Source organism: Seriola aureovittata, chromosome 3 (assembly GCF_021018895.1).
Source record: "Seriola aureovittata isolate HTS-2021-v1 ecotype China chromosome 3, ASM2101889v1, whole genome shotgun sequence".
Classification (NCBI taxonomy): Eukaryota; Metazoa; Chordata; class Actinopteri; order Carangiformes; family Carangidae; genus Seriola; species Seriola aureovittata.
In genome coordinates, this window is record NC_079366.1 from 14,658,206 (window position 1) to 14,681,645 (window position 23,440).

General features: G+C 40.6%; 1 protein-coding gene across 4 annotated transcripts in view; it reads right to left on the reverse strand.

Annotated features, from left to right (window-relative positions):
- rhbdl3 (rhomboid, veinlet-like 3 (Drosophila)) overlaps nt 1-23,440 on the reverse strand; it is a 60,456-nt gene that overhangs the window by 13,433 nt on the left and 23,583 nt on the right. For 3 of the 4 annotated variants that reach the window (XM_056371225.1, XM_056371227.1, XM_056371226.1), the window contains 3 exons: nt 12,070-12,228; nt 4,850-5,074; nt 3,439-3,587 (listed from right to left, as the gene is read on the reverse strand). In XM_056371225.1, coding sequence (XP_056227200.1) covers nt 3,439-3,587; nt 4,850-5,074; nt 12,070-12,228 — 533 coding nt within the window. Of the gene's footprint in view, nt 1-3,438; nt 3,588-4,849; nt 5,075-12,069; nt 12,229-16,091; nt 16,340-23,440 lie in introns of those variants that run through there. The other variant, XM_056371228.1, reaches the window with a different exon arrangement.

Here is a 23,440-nt window from a genome sequence, read left to right on the forward strand (position 1 = left end):
CAAAAGAACAGCAGCTAGCATAATCCGGCCTCTTTGTCTCTTTCCCTCCATCACTTTCTCAGTCCATCTCATTGTCTCTCACTCACTTCAGTCACTGTCTTGTATCTTCTGTCTCTGAATTATACTGTCATTCCTGTTTTGCTGAAAGAGAGATGACAGAAAGAAACAGAGAGAAACAGCGTGATGACTCCTTCAGGAGTCTCATTTCTCCGTCATTTGACAGTTTGACGGACTGAATCTGTGAACGCAGTGTGTCCTGACGGTGCATCCTTGTAGAAATAAGTAAAAACACTCCCAAATCAAACGGGCACACAAACACACACACACACACTTCACCCAACACGGACAGGAAAATACGAGACAAGGCCAATAATCTTTTAAGTTACAAACAACTCAGCCACCTCAACTACAATGCCGACATATAGAGGATTGTTCCAGTTATCAGACAGACAATGGGGCATATTGATTTGCTGGTAGAGGCCAGTCCAAATGCACAAGGACAACTCTACTCCAGATAACAGCATCTTTCTATTTCTATACTGCTAATGAGGCTGTGAGGGATGGTTTCCACTGTCAGGCAGATCTGTGGATACCCATGAGAGCTCCTTTTGTGTCCAGATGACCATGGTCTTTCAGAGCGTTCAACTAAAGCATTGTTTAATCTTGTCCTTTTTTCATCTGTGGCTCAACCAAACCACAGTTGTACTTGACCGTTGGTTGAGTTTACTGCACGATTCAAGCACTCAGCTCAGTGAAAGGCCTTTGAGCAAGCTTTCACAAAAGAAATATTATTAAAGAAACATACTAAATATTAAATTGTCAACATTAGAAATGTCATCATTCAATTAACACAGATTGTATCGCAAAAGTATTGTTGATTATTGCAGGACAAAACTTCAGGGATAAAAATAAAGCTGCAAAGAAGTCTTTTGCTGATGCTTTTCGCAGTTTAGTGGTTTAGTTTTGCACAAAGTGAATCTTCCTGAGGTTTTCACAGCAGCTGCAGATACATTGTTTGTGTGTGTGTGTGACAGAGAGTGAGAGTGAGGAAGTAGAGAGAGGAAGAGATTCTGCATGCATAATGCGGTACTCAGGGATGTTTTGGGGCCAATATTTACACTCTGTTTTAGTGTTGAGAATTGGGAAGGATCAGTGCTGCTGAGCTGTTGACAGGATTACATGGTTTGTAGATGTGTGTGTGTGTGTGTGTGCGTGTGTGTGTGTATGTGTGTGTGTGTGTGTGTGTGTGTGTGTGTGTGTGTGTGTGTGTGTGAGAAGGCGAGAGAGAAAGAATGAGGATATGGAAGCAGTGGTATCAGTACGTCATAAAAGCTTTGCAAAAGACTGTGTCACTTTTAATGATGTGAGCGGTGAGTTTTGAGTAGGACATGCAAAGTATTGTGCGTACTAGTTGAGAAGTGGATCAGGGATCACACGGTGTTGTGGGTTTTATTCATGTGCTTGACTTTTGTTAAAGGTCTTTTCATTGTCACAGCAATGTTTTCTATCACTCTTTAGTGAACTAGAGCTAAATAAAGACACAGAAAAATATCATTTGTGATGTCACATGAATCATAACATTCAGACTCCAGATTGACATGAACACAGTTATTTTGGGTTACTCTTTCTTCAAAACCCAGGCAATATGAATTTATTTGGACAATAAAGTAAAGTCATTTTTCCTAAGACACACATTACAGCAACAGGGGGCTTTAATTATGCCTGTTGTACAATGCACATGAGCTGTCGCACCACATTTGGTGGAACTTGTGAAGCCCCCATGCTCATCACTTTTACCCTCTAGGGGCTTTATTAACATGTACTCCACCCCCCTTTGTATGACTTGCCTGTATGTGTCTACGTGTGCACGTGTATGTAATTCATCAGATTACTACAGCTGTAACGTGAACCAGTGATCAAAGGTTTATACTCAGCAGCACGGAGTGTCAGTTAAACACGGAGAAACAAATATCTTAAAACTCTACTGTGGAGTGATGTAAATGGTTGATACTGTTGAATACATTCAAAAGCTGTGCAATATTCAACTCAGAGGCTTTTTGGAGATAGGGACAGTTGCTCAGTAAGTCAAACTCAAAATGATATGGATCTATTTGTTCAAAATGGTAATGAAATTAATATCAGTGCATCAGTTTTTTTCCCCCTCATAGTTATTTAATTTGTTGAACTCACTATCATTTACTGCATCTGTCCCACCTTCGCTGGATTCGTGCACCAACCAACTGCTGAATGTTAAGCCGCGCAAACCAGCAGCAAAACCATAGTGAATGAGATTTAATTTGTGATTAAACCGTGTTCTATTTCAACAAAAAACAGCACTCAGTCAGAGTTGATGAGGCATGTTCAAACACAATGTATTAGTGAGACCAACTAAGCATATAGAAGCATGACGAAATTATAGAACCAGCTATGTTTTCAGGAAGATGTTACTGATGGTTCAATGTGTCTGATGAATAAACAAGGCTATGCATAACATACTGTGCATTTCTGTCATGCTAGAGTCATTTCCTCCCTTCATCCTTTCTAGTTTATCTTTTCACCACACACACTGTCAGTCCAGTTCCTGTCTCTCCCCAGAACCTTCTAATTAAATTATCATTTTATTAGTGCTCACTATTGCCTAAGACTACATTTACCCAGAAGGGTTATTAAACCTGGATGACATGGCCTGAACTGATAATAAAAGACTCTATAGAGAGGAGAGGAGAGGAAAAGAGAGGAGAGGAGAGGAGAGGAGAGGAGAGGAGAGGAGAGGAGAGGAGAGGAGAGGAGAGGAGAGGAGAGGAGAGGAGAGGAGAGGAGAGGAGAGGAGAGGAGAGGAGATATAGGCTGAAGAAGTTTTATGAAATTATCTGATTATCTGTCACTTGAGTCTTTAGCAGCATCTTTTAGCAAAGGAGAGTGATGATGAAGATAAATGCTCCCCATGTTCAGATATGACAGCAGCACTGCAATATATACACATTACATTAATAATCCAACAACAATAGCTTGTTTGAGAATGTGATACTTTAAGGTGTCCCACAAGATTATTTATCACTTGTTTACTCAGTAAGACCTCCTTAGCAACGTGCATGTTGCAATCCCATCTCCTATTTCTTGTCTCCAATTTTCATTAATTTCGTGTGCTCATTGTGTTTCACTGAAAAATAATTACACATTGTCTGTGCACAGTGTATTCCTGCTTATAAAATTATTATGAAACAAGCTCTTTCAAATGTCATAAACCTGAACGACCCAAGGCATCAGAGCAATACAGTACCTCTAATTTTTGTTTATCATTATGTAATTTCATCCCAGTGGTGCTACACACTATTTTGGATGCTGACAGGGTTACAGAGGCACTCAGTTGTGCCTCTAAGAAATACAGCAGGGTGTAATGCTCATAATTAGAAATTCAATAGCGAGATGTGAACTCACCCAGTGTGCATGAAACAGTAGCTGAGGTACCTCCAGGCCTGGGCTCGTAGCTGGGGATGGTACGGTAAGGGGCTCTTTAGGAATGACGGGCTGGACACCTGCAGGACCAAGCGGTCCAGCTGGAACCCGTAGTACATGAACACGGCTACCTGGGAGAGCACAGAGGGACGAACACGAACTGAGTGATTTCAGGAGGAATTATATTACTGTGAATACAATAAAATAATGCCCAGAATCATAAAACGAAACAAATTGCTCTGGTAAACAGATAAAAGTTGAACACAAACTTTGAACTTGATTTCTTTACATATATTTAAGAGTTATTAGTTAAATGAACTATTTCTAAGAGCTGGTGATATTTCTTCAATGTTTTAAAGTCATTTGTCTTATTTAAATATCAAATATTAGATCCAAGTTATTCAACCAAATTTTATGTCATATATCCACATAATGAATTGACTTTTCTGCAGGGAACTGCAATATATATCACGGAAGAGACTTTGTTACTTAAATTATTACAAATTCGAAGGAACCCTGTGGAGGTGTCTTGTAACAATGTTGTCTTGTTATGTTCACAAAACATACTGTGCACTTCCATGAGGCTGAGCAAATGTGTTGAAAGTGTTTCCTGTCACAGTCTGCTCCTCAGTTCCCCTCAGCCCCTGTCTCCAGCCCCCTGCTCATTTCTCCCAGACCATGTTCTTCCCTTCATCTCCCCAGACCTGCCTTCCCCCAGCTGACCAGCAGATGTCCTCAGACTTTCCCTTCTCTCACCACTTGACTGCCTCGCCCATCCACACACCTGTTCTCTCCCCACCTGCACCTCATTTCCTAATCAGCTTTGCATTACATATACCTGTTCACTTCATTTGTTCCTGGAAAGACCCTTATGTTATATTGCAGTGTGCTTCATGTCCTGGTTCCTTGTTTCTTCCTGACTTGCCAGGGTTTTGACCTTTTGCCTGTTTATTGGACATTGGATTCCAGCCTGTGCATTATTGGATTTTTTTTGCCTGTCTGAACTGTCTTCACTGGTTTTGACCCTTGCCTGCCCCACCATCCTCTACGCCTTTGTAGCACTTTGTGTAAATAAAATCACTGAACTTCATTAGCTGCATTTGCGTCCTATCCCGTGTTCTTGTTACCCTGTTGACACCAGTTGTGACAGTTTCCTTCCTCATAAAACATTTGCAAAACCATGTTTAAATATTTTGAAACCTGTTTTTACATTAGCTGGCTGCCTCTTCTTTCTTTACTTCTGCTGTTACATTGCTGTGTTTCACCAGTTATATTTGCCATCACATTGGACAGACACAACTTCTGTTTTGTATTGTACGGCTTGCTAGGACACTTACATTACTGCCTTCTGCAGTTGGTAGGAATGTATAAGCTGCTCACACAAACAATTTACCTCAGCAATGGTGATAGCCAGAATGAGCAAGGGCGGGGGACAGTAGGTATAGCTGTCAAAGTACCACTTGCGGTCGACCTCGCGGGGCAGCGTCTCATAGGCGACGTGTCGGACCAGCCGTTGAGAGAGCCCCAGGCCGACCTCATCTCTGAGACTGCAGCCTTTTAGCTGCCGGCTCCCCTGCAGAATGGCCCTCCGGAAACTGTTGGAGCGCTTGTTACTCATCTGGAGGAAGGAGGAAGGAACAGAGGAAAGTGATGAAAGGGAGGGAGCAGAAGGGAAGAAGGAGTGAGGCAGAGAGAAGAGCAAGGCAAGAGGAGAAGCAGTGTGAGAGACATGTCAGAGATATTTATTATCTATTATATTATTTTTATTATCATTAGTTCAGCAGCTTTTCACATAATCATGCTGCGTTATCTGCAATTTTGTGGTTTTATTTAAGATGTGAAGATTTTTGAGACTTTATTTTGTTATTATTATTTGCTATTATGTACATTCATGAACTACTTGATGTACAACAAGAGCCTGAACACTCTGGGAACAGGCCACACAGACACACACACACACACACACACACACCAATTCTCCTCTGTCCAGCACACTGACAGACCCCTCCCACCTCACCGTGGCAACAGAATGCTTGTATCATCACCTAGCAACCGTCAAACCCTTCTCCTCATCCCTTTCTGTCAACGAAGAGTTCATTTCCAAACACATTTGTCCTTTTTAGTTCATCGTTTAGAATCCTTCAGTTACAGAAGATTGTTTCTTTTTTAAACCTGATGAAATGACTTCTCTGCTCAAAGGCGCTGTCATCTGTTTTGATTTATTGCATTAATTTTCCTTGTACAGGTGTCACATTTTTCAAACGGTGGACATCTCATTTTGACGCTTTCCACACACTCATACATTAAACTAGAGCCGCAGCAATTAGAGTGGTTGATTAATCAACATTTTGTAACTGGCAACTATTTTGATAAATTATTAATCGTTTAAATAATTTTTCAAGCCATGCCAAACATGGATATAATGGATAATAATAGACTATATCTGAACTATAACTGTATATAACTATAATTCTTGGTCTATGGGTGGTCCAAGAAAAATTTTAAAATAAGAAAAGGAAAGAAAGGAAATGTTTTTTCAAGTCCTATCTTTGCATGTTTACAGTTTTGTGTGTGATGGTGTGTGTGGTCCCACTATGTTCAACAGAAATGATGTGTTTTTTTTTTTCTCTAAATGTTTCCGCACTGCAGCGCAGTGCATTTTACTCACACACACTGAGTAAATGAATGTCGTAGGAAATATTTGTCCCAGTGTGAATGAGTGTATCTATACAATGACATGGTATCATATAGACATACGTAGAATATATGGAGTCAAATTTAAAAAAGAATAAGAGCAGCTGAGACAGCCAGGAAACTCTTGCCATTTATTTGCATAGATGGGAAACATCGCTGCTGCAGCTGTCTAAGCTTTCTGCCTAATTCACTGCTTTGTGCCTTTTATTTCACTTGCAGTGTGTTTTACAAGACGCTCCATGAAAATGCAATGACTCCTGTCCCATTTCTCTCCCTAGGCTCCTTCCCTCTCTCTTTCTGTCTGTCTCCCTCTTTCTGTCCTTTCCCGATCTCTTCCTTACTCTGCTCTGTTTATGTCACTTTCCATCAACTCTACTATTGTGTTTGTGTCTCTAGGATTGCAGGAAGCCCAGATGTGTCAGTTAGTAGATATTATTTTAAGGAAATAAGAATAAGTAATATTGTTTTCTGCAACAGCAGAGATTGGCGAAATAGATAAATGTAATGTGGCTAAGGCCAATAAAAGTATAATAAAAAGGTGGGTGGATGTAACTATTGCAACTTTGAAACATTACAACTTTAAATTGCCTTGAAATGTTAAATGTGTAATGAAGCTTGGATTGATGTTTACTCACGTATATGTACAGACAATAAGGCACATTCTGGTTTAAAGATGACAAACTTATTCATGTACAATTTGAAAATAAAGGTAAATATCTCAATTAATTTCAAGTCGATTGAGTTGAAAGATATGCACAAGAAAAAAAACTGACCGCAGAAAATACTAATAAGAGGGACAGATGTAAAATCAGAACATCACTACAATCTGTGTATGAACAGTTGGCTGATGGTTCTGCTGGCACTGTTTAATGAGACTTTTAGTGTCTCTGCAGGAATCACTGTTTGGAGATAAACTTCAGAAAAAGCCAATTATTTCAGTCTTTAAGTCAGGCACAGAGAACTGTGGGAAAATGATTATGGGTTACCATGGCCACTTCCAGACCACATACTAAAGCAGACACAGACACAGACACAGACACAGACACACACACACACACACACACACACACACACACACACACACACACACACACACACACACACACACACACACACACACACACACACACACACACACACACACACACACACACACACACACACACACACACACACACACACACACACACACACACACACACACACACACACACACACACACCTCCCCCAGGCAGCCATGCTCTATAAAGACAGTTCATTCTTCGTGTGAAGTGACTGCAATTCCTCTCCTCTTTGCACAACACAAAAGAAAGAATGACGTTCTGTCTGTTTACCCACTGGCAAGAAGAGAAGGGAGAGGGGAAGAGAAGAGGTGAAAGGGACAAATGGCTGTTCGGCAATCAAGAGACTATTGCACTGTTTGATCGATGGAAAACACAGTCAGATGAGAGGGACATAAGTAAAAGAAAGACAGAGGTGGAAACAGATAGAAAATGGAGACATACTGAAGAAAGAGGTAGAAGATAATGAACAAGGGTGGAAAAGAGGGGCCAAAATAAAGAGTAAAAGAAAGAGTAGCAGTGTATTGTATTTATCACAGAAATATCTGACATGTCCAAAAATATGTGGAAACCTAAGCATTATACCGAAATGCCGCTCTTCTGGTTTCAGGCTTTCTACAAGATTTTAGAACCTGGCTGTTTTAGAAAAAGAGAAAAAAGAAATCCAGGGTGATGACTTGCGCTGCATCCCTGAATGTCCATGAGCGACTGACTGAGTAATAATTACACCACTGGTCAGCCGCTTGAGTGTTGGGGTTTCCCCATTGGCGGTTGCTCTTACCAGATGAATTGCCAACTTAACGCCTTTGTCGCTAGATTTACCAACTTTTCAGATCCACTTAGCAAATTATTTTAATAGCACCTAGTGACAAATCTAGCAACTTCTTGGACAAACCTTAGGTATTCTCCACAAAACAGGGTCACCAGAACTGCCCTACAAGCACAAGGTCGGCCTAGCACTGCAGAAGAGCAGCTTGGAAATGGATTGAAAGTGACTGCTGGATGAGCTGCGTTTCAGTCACTATTTCATACTTCTTCCGTTCTCTATCAACAGAACAAGAACAAGAAAAACATATAAATGAGAATGGCTTTATTGGCAAGAGTTTTACTTTATTATTTTATTAGAGAGTAGAAGAGAAGCAAACGGATAAAGGGCTGAAACTGGCTGACACTATGCAGAATGCAAATATGACGCAATTACATCATGAATATGCTAATTGGTGTATTACATCATTCAGTGACATTTAACGACTTTTCAAGCAGGCTTTAGCTACTTTCCATTGAAAGTAGCTAATACAGTGGTTACACAACAGTTTTCAACCACGTCCTCAATTTCACATATTGACCATAAACAGTGCCAGATATACAGTATGCTAGGTTTTGATCTGGTCATGGTCTAATGGACCCCTTTGCTTTGGCACCCACAGGAGTGGACCCATTCCAATGAATGAATGGGTTTGATGGGTGAATGGGTCTGTCTGATCACGGCCCTAGTGAGTTCAGGCAGTGATGTTGGGCTGGCTTGTAGTTACACTCCAACTCATTCCAAAGGGGTTGGATAGGGTTGAGGTCAGGTCAGTCAAGTTCTTCACAACACAAAACTTAGAAAACCACTTCTTAACAGACTTTTTTGTATACCAGGCAACTGTCATGAAAAGTCCTTTCACAAATTACTGCCACAAAGATGGAAGCACGTTGTTTAATATATAATTGTATGTTATAGCATTAGGTTTTCCCCAATTGGAACTAAGAAGCTAGCTGAAGCCATGAAAAAAAACAAAAAACTGTATCAGGCATACACAACCCAAAACAGGACATATGAATGCAGTTGTCAGCACAGGCACAAATCCATCATGATCATTCCATAATTTCATCCTACTGGGGGAAAACAGAGCGGTGGAACCTGTCTGTAGATATTTTGGGGAGTATAAACCTATTACTGAACCGGTTTCTGCCTGGGACAGTCACAGTGTGATGTATGAAAGAGAGTTAGACAGAGGGAGACGAATGGATGGAAAGAAGAAAGTGCAGGGTGCAGATAAGGAAGAAGCAGTGGGAAATAAGATGGGAGCTTATGCAAAAGGAAGAGAGACAGAGGTAAAGGTAAAGAGTGAGAGACGATGGAGGGAAGAAGAGGTAAAAAGAAGAGAGAGCGGTGATTTGAACGCCGGCTGTGACAAAGCAGTGAGAAGGCAATTACTGACAATCACATTGATGGAGGAGCTGTGGTGCAAAGGAGAGATGGCGTGACAAATAAACCCCTCACAGTTTGTCTCTGTCTGTGCCGGCCCTCCTCCTCTCTTTCTCCCTTTTTTTCCTTCTTTCCTTCTTTCTCTGGAAGCAGAATGGCCGGAGAGATAAAAATGTACCAACAGAAACCAGGCACTGCCAATTAACCTGGCAGAAGAATTATAACTCTCATTCAAGATCCCATATTGGCTTTGACCTTTGATCTTTATCTTACAGACCATTAATGTCTGCCCTTACAAAGTCTATTATGTTGTGAATACATGCTTCACATTCCTTTAGATATTTGCATCATGTTTAAAAGCTTTTTCACAGAAGTGTGGGAACACGTGCGCAGAAATTCTTACAGATTTAGCTTTGAATAACTGTCTCCTGAAACAGAGGTCTACGCTCTTTCATTACCTGAACTTAAGTTATTCCTGTTTGTTTGTCATATAACCTTAAACAAAAGTGGTATTCATCTTGGTTTTCATTCTGTGGCTAAAGCTAACAATTTCATGAACAATTAATCTTCAAATTACTTGTTTAATCCAACCAAAAGCTCAAAACCCAAATATTTTCAATTGATAATGGTTTTAAAAAGAGAAAAGCAGCATTATTCTGACACACAAGCTGAATGTATATCATATTATATAGTTATATTTTCCTGTTGAACGGACTTCACCGGTTAAACATTATCAAATCTGCTGTTAGTAAACTTTCTGTCAACTGGTTAACTAATTTAGTCACTAGTCTTTTCAGCTGATTATACTGTTTATTACCATAATTATGAATACATGATTTCTCTCTTGACTTCTTTCTTCTCATAATGGACTATCAGTTTAGGCTAGAAGGTGTCAGAAAATAATGAAAAACTATCATCACAATTTCACCATTGTCGATGTATTTAGTTTACGATTATATAAAAGAGAGAAAAGCAGCAAATCTTCACATTTCAGAGGAGAGAGCCACTGAATGTTTGGCACTTTAGCTTTATAAATGGCTAACTAATCAATTTATCTAATCTAAACTAATTGTTTCAGCACTTATTCATTCACTGCAGAGCATATTACCATAATACATGTCACTTGATTCTCTCTTTATTCACTCCCACTCTCCCTGTATTGCTCTCTGTGTTTAGCTTCTGTTGTGGCTGCCTCAGTGAATGTAAAAACCATTGAAGGTGTGGACACAATAGCCACTAAGAAATAAAGTGAATGTATATTCAAATGCACGCACTCCATTCCTCTGTCCCACTTCCAGTAGCGCACCATGACCCACAGCCTGTCACATGACTTGAATGCACCAAGAAAAAACCAACAGCGAAAAACCCTTTGACATTTTTCCAAGGTTCCTAAAGGCCTCATTCCTCACCCACTACATCAGACAATAAACAGCTTTGAAGAATAAGACAGAAAGGGAGAGATGGACACACTCACACTCACAGACAACAATGAATTCCCTGCAGTGTGTACAGACACATACCCCTACCCCCCCCACCCAAACCCTCAGCCAACCAATAGTTACTGTTTACCACACAACTACTCCCACTCAAAGACCACTCTGCATAGTCCCAGGTCAGCAGTTCAGCCTCCCAGGAGGAACAGCAGTGAGACAGAGGAAAACAGAAAATGAGAGGCTTATGAGGCGGCGGGCACAGCTAGAGATGCTTGAGTGAGACCTTGGACAATCAGCAGCAGACAGCCGCTTGAAGGTGAAACTGAAAGTGGGGCAAGGTGAGCATTAAAAGGGGAATTTATCACCAGACTGGGTCATTTCCTATTAGGTGGACCCTCAACCTTGTAGCTGAGGTGATGTCGGATTAGGGATGTAAATGGAGAAAAGTCTGAAATGTGACGAAAAATCAAAGTGTAGATATTATAGATGGTGAAGAGGTGGGATACAGACATTGTTTTGCAAGTTACAAGTAAGTCTAAATTCATGGCTCTGACACCCTGAGCGAAGAACTGAGCCAAGTCCACGTCCTAAACTTTGTGTCTTAAACAAGTTAAAAATGTGCCCTTCACCAAATTTAATGTCATTTCATTTTTAAACTATGTAACTGTTAATATAGTGAATTTAAAGAAATATGACTACTACTAGAAATTATTACATGTATTACTTTTAAATAAACTTTATAACATTTAAAGGCAAAATATTCAATTGTGTTTTTCTTGTAACACAGTTATAGTCATTGTATACAAGCATGTATCTGTCTGTTTTTTGTTGACCACAGCAGAAACTGTACAGTGGAATGTGATAATCCAAGGTACCATCTTGCAAAACCCGCACCTTAACGTTTCCTCCTGCTCGCAAAATATGATTAGCTGCTGAAGGATTCATTCAAATTATGCCCATGTTTAATCTTTGGGCTTGTGAAGGATATCAAGTCAGTACAAGTCAAAAGGTATAAAGTACAAAGTCCAAGTGAAGTCATAAGCTGTTTGTATGAAAATTCAAAGTTGAAGTTTTTTTTTTTTTTTATTCTGGCGAGACGACTGATGTGACCACACATCTGTGTTTTCCAACATAAGTTTCAACACAGCATGCAAGAACATGTTGGATATACAATGTGTATGTTGATAGTGACACACTGATGTCAGTGAGCCTATGAAAAGTTAAAACATCTCACCAGGTTCACAAAGTCCTGGTAGCAGATTTTTCCATCAGCGTTGCCATCGGCGAGGGCCAATAAGACTTCCAGTTTGTGGGGGTCAAGCTCAGAGCCGTGTGTCGCCAGGAGGTCCCTGAACCGCTCTGTACTGATGAAGCCCGAATTCTCTGGGTCATACTGCAAATGAACACACACACGGACAAAACAAGATAAGATTTCATGTCTAAATAAAATCTTACTGTAGTCCAATTGAATAATTTTGTAACCCGTCCTACTGAAGGAATATGGAAAAACAAAATAACAACTAAATAACTTGAAGCTAATCAAAATGGTCCATGGTATTTCACAGGCACAATCAATGAGCATAAACATGTTAGAAGTTCATGAACAGTCCGTATCCCCCAATTCATAATTTTCTGTTCAGCCAAACATCAGGACCTCAAATAACCATCAGCAGTGGAGTGGTTTAGTCATGGTTTGGGCATCTTGTAAAAAAAAAAAAGAAGCCATAATTGCTCCAAAAAAGGGCCAACTGTTGAGACGCAGCAATAACTTTTAACAGCTCTGGATTTCAGTTTGAGATGACGTTGAGCGTTGCATTTAACCACAGCCTTTTTATTTTTGGCTAATTCACAGCCAGAGCAGAGGAGGCATTTAAATATATCTGAAAAACACCAGACATTCTGACAAAACCAAAGATATCTTTAAAAAGATGGAAATTCAAAAGGCCTTCAAAACAGTGATTACTTAAGCACTTGAATGTGAAAAGAGCTCTGCACTTGTCTCCAGCTTTGTTATGCCTGACATATAGTGGTCCCAGACACTCTTTTCTTTCCTTCGCACTTGATTGCTTGGGACCTCAAATCTTAAGTGGCAATTAAGGGTGAAACTACCACTTAAAAATCTACAAATATAAAAGAAATACATTTGTTTGTGGCTGATGCTGTGAACTATCTCCACGAGAGCCAGAGGTCATAAAAAAGGATTGCTGATTGCTGAGGGTTAGTCAGCAAAGAGGCTTATTATGGCCTTCTCTTTTTCTAATGGAATAGACTGCTGGTAATTCTGCCTGGATTGCTAAAAGTCAAGCTGCCCTTGATCCCCTAAAATAAGGATAAAACAGAAAAAGGTTGCAGCTGTGTGTCAGAATTTGTCTGTTCAACTGAGGACAAGCTGACCTGGAATACAAAGCATTCAGAAAGTATTCTGTTCATGTTGCAACCTTATGCTAAAATCATTGAAATTAATTTTTTCCCTCATCACTCTACACTCAATACATCACAATGACAAAGCAAACATTTTTGCAAATTTATCAAAAATGAAAAACTGACATTGACATGCGTGTTTTTGTCATTTGGCACACACCTAAGGTCTCGCAGCTGACAATTCATATCAGAGCAAAAACCGAGCCATGAGGTGAACGAGCTGCCTGCAGAGCTCAGAGACAGGATTGTGTCGAGGCACAGATTTGGGGAAGGCTATGAAAAAAAAAAAAAAAAGCAGAGTGGCCTCCATAATTCCTCAATGGAAGAAATTCGGAACACCATCCAGAGGTCCTGCGTCCAGAGAAACAAGATTCTGTGGTCTGATGAAACCAAGACTGAAGTGTTTGGCCTCAATTTAAGCATCATGTCGGGAGGAAACCAGGCACCACTCATCACCTGCCCAATACCATCCCAACAGTGAAGCCTGGTGGTGGCAGCATCGTGCTGTGGGGATGTTTTGGATGCTGTGGGCAGGTAAATAGAGACTCGTCAGGGCTGAAGGAAAGCTGATTCAAAGTACAGAGATATCCATGACGAAAACCTGGTCCAGAGCACTGGCTGAAGCTTCACTCTCTAACAGGACAATGATCCTTAGCACAAGGGCAAAAATGTCTTTGCGTGGGCCAACCAAAGCCCTGATGTGAACCCAATCGAACATCTCATCTGAAAATGACTGTCCACCAACGCTCTTCATCCCACAAGACAGAGCCTGAGAGGATCTGCAGAGAGGAATCCCCAAAAGATCCCCACATCCAGATGTCCAAAGCTCGTCATACCCAAAAAGACTCGAGGCTGTAATCGCTGTCAAAGGTGCTTCAACTAAGTTCTGAGTAAAGGGTCTCAATGTTTATATGTCAATGTGATATTTCAATTTTTCTTTATTTTAATAAATTTGCAAAAATATTGTATATATCAGTTTAGCATCAGGCTGCAACATAACAAAATGTGAAGAAAAGTGACGGTTGAAGTCTGATCACGCTCTGAATGCACTGTACAATGACAACCCAGGATGTGAATGTTTGTGAATGTAGACAGAAGACAGCTGTTATCTCTCTGTCTCTATGTGCCTGTGTTTGAGTGTGTATGTGTATGTAGCTGTGTGTCATTGTATATTCGCAAGTGTATGTGTGTAAGTGTAACCATGTCTGTGTGTGTGTAAATACAGTGTATTCATGCATAAAGATGTGACATTCAGACAATATGAGTCGCATGCCACATTCAAACACCCCTGATCCAGAAATAGTGACCACGTACGTGCATGCGTGCGTGTGTATGTGAGTGTGTGTTTGCCATATGCCGGTGTTGGCAGACGCTGAGTAAAGCCAGGCTGGCAGCAGGTGCTCTGTGCTCCACCAAATGACAACAGAGAGAAGAGGTATTGGCTCTGCCTCATGTTGTTTTTCTCCATGTTACCTAACAGTGATGAGGCAAATTTTATTCCCTGTTAAGGCCACAGTTGTCAGTGCACTTTTCACTCAGTGCCATCTTTAAATATGGCTATAATAAGCACTTCTTTTCCAATATGTGATGAGAGTATTATCTTCAAAATCATTTGTGTCTTTGATAGATCACGATGTCTGGCAGGTATACTAATGCTATATTAGGTATGTGAAGAGTTTCGAAGAGATATGACAGAGAGAGACTGTTCAGATGTGGGCAGATCAGACTGCAACACATGCAGAGTCCCAGAGCACCACTCTGTTTTGCTGTAGACGGACACCTGCCTTAACTAACACCTCCCTCACCGCTGTTACAGGAACAAGCAGTAAGCAATGGAGCAAGACGCAGAATAGAACAAAAGAGAAAATAAATATTTAATCCCAATTAAGTGCAAAGCCCTGTTTACTACATAACGGACTAATTGTATTGTCAATGCCAGTTTTTTTTTTGTGTCCCTCTCTCTCAGAGTGAAAATTATGCTCTGTATAGTGCCCCTACAAAATATTCGCAACAGAATGAATAAAGACGTGTAAATGCCATGGACACTGAGCCTTTTCTGAGTGTCTATTATATTGGGAGTAATGAATGAGTGAATGAGCGATTTGAGATACATGATCCTATTTTTGGCAGGTTTTGTACAATGATGGTGATAAAGTAGAGAACTACTTACTCAACTACTTACTCCACCTGAACCTGGCTCAGGTTCAGGTTAATCACAAGATTCCCCCAGTAGGTCAGCGTAAATGGATTTTAGTAGAATTACACAAAGAAATAAAATATTGTCATTTACCATTACGTATACACATGCTTGGTGGAAAGTATGAGGATCATACAACTCTAAATCTTTGTCTGTAGTACTTTTTCCCATTGTGACAGCAATGTGAGTAACAAGCGATTTTGATGCAACCAGATTGAACATTTTATGCATTTTGTTGTGTTTGGACAGGAGAAGGCAAAGTGAGATCATAGTTGTAAACTTTCCAAAAGTGAGCTATTCATCTATGACAACCAGTCTGAATGTGTGCCATCTGCTACACGGCATCCAACAGAAGAAGAGGAGGAGGAAGGAGGTGTTGCAGATTTAATTTGTATACTCTCATTAAACTAGAGAAATCCTAACAATGACAGTGCATTTTTACAGTAATGTTACGTATTTATGTTACAAGAACCGAGTATCATTATTCTTGCAGAGTGCAAAAGACCAACACACTGACCCCTTCCCGAACATATGCACATCACACAAAAACATCTCTCTCTCTCTCTCCTACACACACACAAACACACACACAAATCTGATGCATTAAGTGTAATCTCTACTTTACAGAAAGAACCAACCTTCTCTCGCAGTAAATCAGCCAGTTTCTGCCGAGGACATTTTGTCATGATGAAGTAACGTCAGCCAAAGCCAGTCTCGCTTCACAGTGTGTGAGCGAAACAATATGTTGCGTGTGTGTCTGTTTGTGTGTGTGAATGTGTGTGTCCCTGTCATATTGTTTGTCCCGGACTGTGCAGGGTTATTTCCAACCAGGACTAAAGGATTACAGTCCAATCCAAGACCCTCAATACACACCTCCCCCCGTCTTTGTCTCTCAACCACACACACACACACACACACACACACACACACACACACACACACACACAGACACCCCTAAAACCCCACTCAGCCTCCTCTCACCCTCCTCGCTCCGCCCTACACAGAACACCCCCTTTTACCCTACATTCATCCACCTCCCCTTTCCTTTCTCCCTTCACTTTCCCTCTCTAAAGCAAACATGCAAGCTGCCTCAGAAGAAAAATAAACACTTCAATAAATTTGCCCGTTATCTCTTCCACTGTCACTCCCAGACGCAGGCAGCCATACATTATTTTCCTCACACGCACAAACACTCCCTCGCTCCACTTTGCGACACCACAGGCTTCATAGTTGAGTGAGCACTCTCTGAAGTCAGCAGGCTGGCCGCTGGGGTGGAGCTGCAGAGGAACAAACACTCAACAATGGGCCTCTGAGGGCAATTTCATGCAAGGTTTACCCAATCCCTTCACTCCAATTAGTGATCATTTCCTTCTGATGCACCCGGAGGTGCATGCAGAGAAGAACATGAACATCTCCCCATCCAAGACTCCTCAAGCTTTAACATAAACAAAAAACTAAAATTACAATGTTTTCTCGACTAATTTATAACCTGGCAGACAATAGTGAAAAAATGCCAACCATTAATGATATTCAGTTTTTACAGAAAAGAAGGTGGAATCAGTTGATTACTGACAATAAAAAAGTCTTAAAAGATTAAACGAATATAAAAGTGGTTTCCAATTATTTTTCTGTCAATAAATCTACTCACAGTTTGTAGCTCTACTCATTTGTATTGACTGTGTTACACTTGTGAATCTATTCTTATTTATTTATTCACTTTTTTTTTTTTTTTAAATTTTGGTTTAGCTTCATCACACAAACATATGAATGAGGAGAGGATTCTGGGTAAAGAAGTACTTAACTTTACTTTAATAGTAAATATTTAGCTTGTGCATGTAAGAATATTCACCAGATTTGATCCCAGCACATTTTCATTTTCATAACTATGTTACTGTCTGTGATCCATAAGGCTTGTTTGACAAACAGCAAAGGGAATGATGCAAATCCCTCAGATTAAAATAAGCACACACACGCACACACACACGCACACGCACACGCACACACACACACACACACACACACACACACACACACACACACACACACACAAATCCTGCTACAGACATAATACCACAAAACATTCACAACTAACAGCTCTCATATTGAGGGCATCTGAGCACGCTGGTGTCAGTGTGGAGGAGAAAAACAGCAGAGGGAGGGAGGGGGGCAGGGAGTAAAGGAGGATGGGTTGGGGCAGTGGCAAGGAGGGGGGTGCAGATTGGACACAATGCAAGGCTTTTTGTCTTCAGCCTCATTTTCATATAGCTGAATATTAAAAGAACCAGAGGGAAGGCAGTGCATAAGGGTCAGGGAGTTTTCAAGTTTGAATAAAAGCCTGAAGAAATTTAGCAGCCTGGGTGAAGATAGAATATAAAAAAGGCTACAACGAAAAATGCTCTCAAACCAACTCGAATTTTGACGAAATCTAGCCCTCAAGTTGATAGCCTGAGCCTTCACTACCCCTTCACAACCCCTTTTAAATAAGTAGCTGGCTATCATAGTTTCTCTTTTTGTCCATCTTCTACATACTGAAAAAAATATCTCCGAAAGCTTCTCTCACGTACTTCTACTACTGTTGTACCCTTCAATTATCTCAACCGGCTCTGTTCAGTCCTGTGACTAAAAAGAAGCAAAAACAGAGATGCCATCCGCTGTACCTCAGGGGTTAATTACAGAGGTTACACCCGCCCATCAATTCTCTTCAACCTAAGAAAAAGAGAAAAGCCTGACAGGAGGTTAATTGTCACTACTGACTCTCATCCCTGACCGACTTGTGGCACTTTCAGTGACATTTGACCCAGACAGACACAGGTCACTATCCAGAAGCTTTGAACTGCTTCTGAGCTGAGTCTTGAGCAGTAAGCACAGGTTAAAAGGAAGACGGAAGCGCGGGGCGTGAATGAGGAGAAACCTGAGTTAATTAAGAGAGACAGTGAGTAATTCTATCCTATCCCGGTCTACTAACAGCAAACTGGTGGCCAGACTCAAATCCTCTTACACCTACGTCACTGAATAACCTGTCATGTGCTAAAACACTGATGCAGTGAATGCTGACATGTGATAATTATATAGTATGTGAAAGCATGTAGTGTGTATGCAACAGAAAATAGTCTTTTTTGAAGCCCCAGTGCTTCAAGACGGTCATTTTGATATACATTATTCTCTCATATGCACAAGATTCAAATTCCTTGTAAATCATTGCTGACAAAACTTTTTTTTTTTCTCCTCTATATCTGTCCAGTGTAACATCTTAAAAACTAGTATGTGCTTACAAAGTAACCCTGTTTGAAAATATAAGAAGGGGCAAAAAGAGATCAGCAGCCTCATAGCTGTAAATAAACTTGTCTAATTTAGTCTACATCAGCAGAAAATGGAGCCCAAAACCTTTCATAACAACATCATCAACATTTCAGACAAGATACACCCTGGGTGCTGTGCAGGAAACAGCTCACACTGTACCATGTAATCATAAAATGTTGGCTTTGAATTGGTATGAAGATCTTTGCTGTGAGTCATCCTGTCAGTCACTCTCTGCTGTCTTCTATGTAATAGAGCAGAAATGCTGTGACACAAACTGACAGGGCAGGAAATTGAGTCTTAGAGGCTTAGAGAATAACATCTTAGCCCCTATAAAGTCATCTAATTTCACACTGGAAAATAGTGCAGTTCACATTGTAACAGGCATGAAGCAGTCATTCAGCACTATAACATGTGTGACCTGTCTCATGGGGATGCAATGACTCGCAGGAGATCAGCAGGTGGGGCTTTTTCCCGTGGTTAGCGTCACTCTCTGCTATCTGTTAAGCCTCTTCATCAGGTAAAACTACTGTGGGAAGAGCCACTAAAGTTGTCAGGTACTGCAGGTTACCTGACATGACAGCAAAGCTATGTTGGTGGGCAATGACATGCAGCAATAACCACACTGCATAAATACAACAAATGGCTGTTGCCAATATTTTCACGCATTTTAATAATAACATCCTCCATCCAAGCCGAGGTGGCGTAGCAGGCGTGACCATGGTTAATCAGCATGGCAACACGTGTGACGAGACTGATGATGGTGGGTGCAATAACACGTTTACCCCAAGCAACAGGAGCTGCAATAGCCCTTGGGTTACTGTGTGGATGTGATGATAGTGGGACAGCAGACAAAGGAGTGAGGATAGTAGTTTGAGTGTGTGTGTGCGTGTGTGTGTGTGTGCGTGCGTGTGTGTATAAGCAAATATTGTAGGTGGTTGTGAGGAGGGAGTGCCAAAAATAAACACTGGTCTTTATGAGGAGACTTACTTCTGGCAGCACTGTTTGATGTTAACAAGGATCAGAGAAGAATGCAAACTCACTCTATCTGACTGCGAATGCTTACATTTTCTCTACTGTGTACATATACAGTACATACATTGTATGCTGTACGTGTCACTACATTGTTATTGTTACCAAATTATACATCTGCAAAACACAGTCAACATAAAAGTATTATTCTGAAAGGCACATCAATTCATACTGTATACTGTTATTGTGAGCCTTAAGCAAAAAAAATGTATTACTATATTATTGAATCTCTGTATGTTATTATTGCTCTCCTCTAGTTAAATAACTGGTATGACAAAATCCAGTCAGCAAACAACCCGTCCTGCAGTATAATTACTTACAATCCCCCCACAGAGTCAGACGGCATGCACCACTGAGTTGTTGCTATTATAAGAACTGTGTAGCCTCTATCTGCTCCATCTGCTGACCCGCAGACAAAACAAGCTATTAGATACTGGTAAATATTCTATAGTGCATCAAACCTCTGATTAAAACTTCCAACATCAAGGCTACACTGCATTATAGTGTTCAACAAAAACCTTGCAGAGCAAAGAAAAGGATTGGACATATCAAGCCTCTTTTGGATACTTTCCTTTTTATTTTACTTTCAATTCACTCCTATACAATTGCGAGCATTTACTTTAAAGGGCTACTACTGTATGAGGTGATTCCCTATTGCAGCACACATAAAATCTGTTATATGGTATAAATGTGGACTTGCCAAGACAGACTAATTACCTGTAGCTGACATTATAGCAGCCCATTTAATGAACTGGTGGGGTCTTACTCTCCTAATGGCTTTCCTTTTTCTCCTTCCTCGTCGTGAGGGTTCCCAGATTAGACTGCAGGCTGTTGGTGTTGGTGATGCCCTTTAAAAATGCAAAGTGTGTGCCGAAAAACTAAATTTCGGCTAGACCAACAGGTGTGTCAAATAATAATAGGTATTTGCACCTGTAATTAATACTGTGATTAATGAAAATTGTACATGTGCTCCAGATGGGTTTAAAATGTCGCTGATTAGCACATGAAAAACGAAAATTACCCAACCGCCCCTAGAGAAATTAGTTCAGGCAGGGAAGTAAAACACAGGCAGGCAATTACAAAACATGCTGGTTAACCAATTAATCAATCAACACTGATTATTGAGGAGTTACGAGGTCATCTCTATTTAGAGGGAAAGAAGTCACGAGTCACACATTCACACGTGGTCACATCTCATCTACTCTTGACTATAGCAAATTATACTTCTATAATATTTCATCATATACATACATTATATACAGTACAGCATTTTTATAAAAGAAAAAATGTCTTCTTATGAGCCAGTAGGTGGCTGCACCGTCATTAATCTCTGTCACTGTCTTTGCTTTCACTGCAACTAAGCAGCGTCCTTCCTTCTTTGCTGCTTGTATTATTTTTATCCTGCAGTTATAAAATAAGATTATAAACAAACAATACTTCCTGAATGAACTTGGGTCCAGTCCAACCCACAACTCAAACTGCCTGAACTTTGGAGAGCTTCACAATTTTCAAGCGAAGGAGGAGGACAAACCCAAACACACTCACACATTCAAGCGATGCACATGTAAAGGCTTTCTATCATTACAGGTTTGTGGATGTTAAAACAGAGAAGCCAGATGTAGACATTTATATACACAGACTGTAAATTTACACACAAAAGAACCCATACAAGGTTACTCGGCTTTCTGGTGCTTCCTGAACACAATATTCCCTTCGTATGGAGCAATTGGCAGTTCTAATAAAAAGCCAGACTCGTTAGAGTGGGAGAAGCTCATTAGTCTCTCTGCTAATTACACTGAAGCACCAGGGAGGACACATGAGACCAGGGGCATCTCATTCACTGGCCATCACTCACACACACTTACACATAAGTGCAATGGAAACACACTGACACACACTCACCTTCTCATGTTAATCTGGCTTTTCAGACTGTGCCCTTGACACCAAGGGGTTTTCCCTGTGTGATATCTTTCTTGTCTCTATCTCTGTCTTGTTCTCTCTCTCTCTCTCTTACCACACACACACACACACACACACACACACACACACACACACACACACACACACACACACACACACACACACACACACACACACACACACACTTTTTTCACATTATCTGACACAGCTAAGAAGAGTACATTATCAGTGCTATTGGCGGCCATAAGCTGGAAGACACTCCCTAGTCTTGGGCGCTGTCATCGGCCCAGACTTGGTCTCATATAGGAGACTAGTTCAGGTTGAGTGGAGCTGACAGCTTGTCGGCGGGCCGTGGCTCTGAAAGGGAGGGGCGGGGCGGTGATGGAGAGGTGAAAAGTCAAACAGGCACACTGACAGCTGGCATCAACCACAAGACCGCAGTCGAGATAGTGGGGCAATCAGAGACTGTGTCGGTGAGACGGAAAGAGAGAAGGGGGAGAAAGATTTGAAAATGTGCTGTTTCCTGTCCTTTTAGCCTTCTATCCACATCAAAGTGGTGTGGTCCATGTTACTCCACTACTTGGGTCCAAACTGAAATATCTCAACAACTATTACATGGATTACCATAACATTTGATACAGACATTCATAGTGCCCAGAGGTTGAATCCTAATGACTTTTCATCTAGCCCCACCAGTAGGTCAAAGTTATTATTTACACACAAAATTATTATTAAAAAAATATTATTTCACAAAATTCTGTGGTTCCCAGACAATGTGTTATGATAGTGCAGCAGATAAGCTTGTATATGGATGGTTATTGTGCATTTTATGACAAAAGCATGAATCTTTCTACAGTGTTTATATAAACCATGAACTTTATTTTCAAACCTGGAGGTATTCAGATGTGACCTCTGGTACAGGGCAGAGCCCCCTGGAGTACTGAGTGGTCCAGAACAAGCTAGCATGCTAACTTCTGATTAGGATGTTCGCTAATCTGATAACTAGTCATTTGATTCCATGGAACACACAGCAGAGGTTGTCAATGTTTTTAACAAGCTATAGCTACATTAACACCTGGGAGTAATGGGGTCTGCTGTACCGCTGCAAAATTGGTGCTCTAAGCAAATTTATTTATTATAACATGGTCACAGCAGTAAATAACCTTTATTTTTTAATAAAACAAAAATGCAATTTTGGCAAAGATGTACAGGATTATACTGGAGAGTGATGGGGCAAACCTGGAATAGTGCAATGCTGAGATCAATGACCTCTTTAGGTCACCAGAGGTCAGATATAAATTGCCTCTACATAAAACCTTGGGGTGTGTAGAAACTTTCATGCTTTAGTCATAAAATACATAATTGGTTTGCCTGTCTAGACCACTATAATAGTTTTTAGTGATTTTATGACTTTTCTTTTATTGCCACCATGAGGCTGACATCTGTGAATTTCAGTGAAATGTCTGAACAACTATTGGATGGATTGACAGGAAACCTGGTTCAGTCTTTCATGCCCCCTTAAGGATAATTGTAATAGCTTTGGTCAAACCTTCAGTTTGTCTAATACTTTTCAGCGAACACCTGCAAAACTATAATGACATTCCCATCAGCTCTGTGTTTAGTGCTAATTAGCAAATGTTACTAACACATTCAACTGGGATGATGAACATGGTAAACATTATACCTGCTGAGCATCAGCATGTTACTACTGTCATTAGGAAGTTAGCGTTTAGTTCAA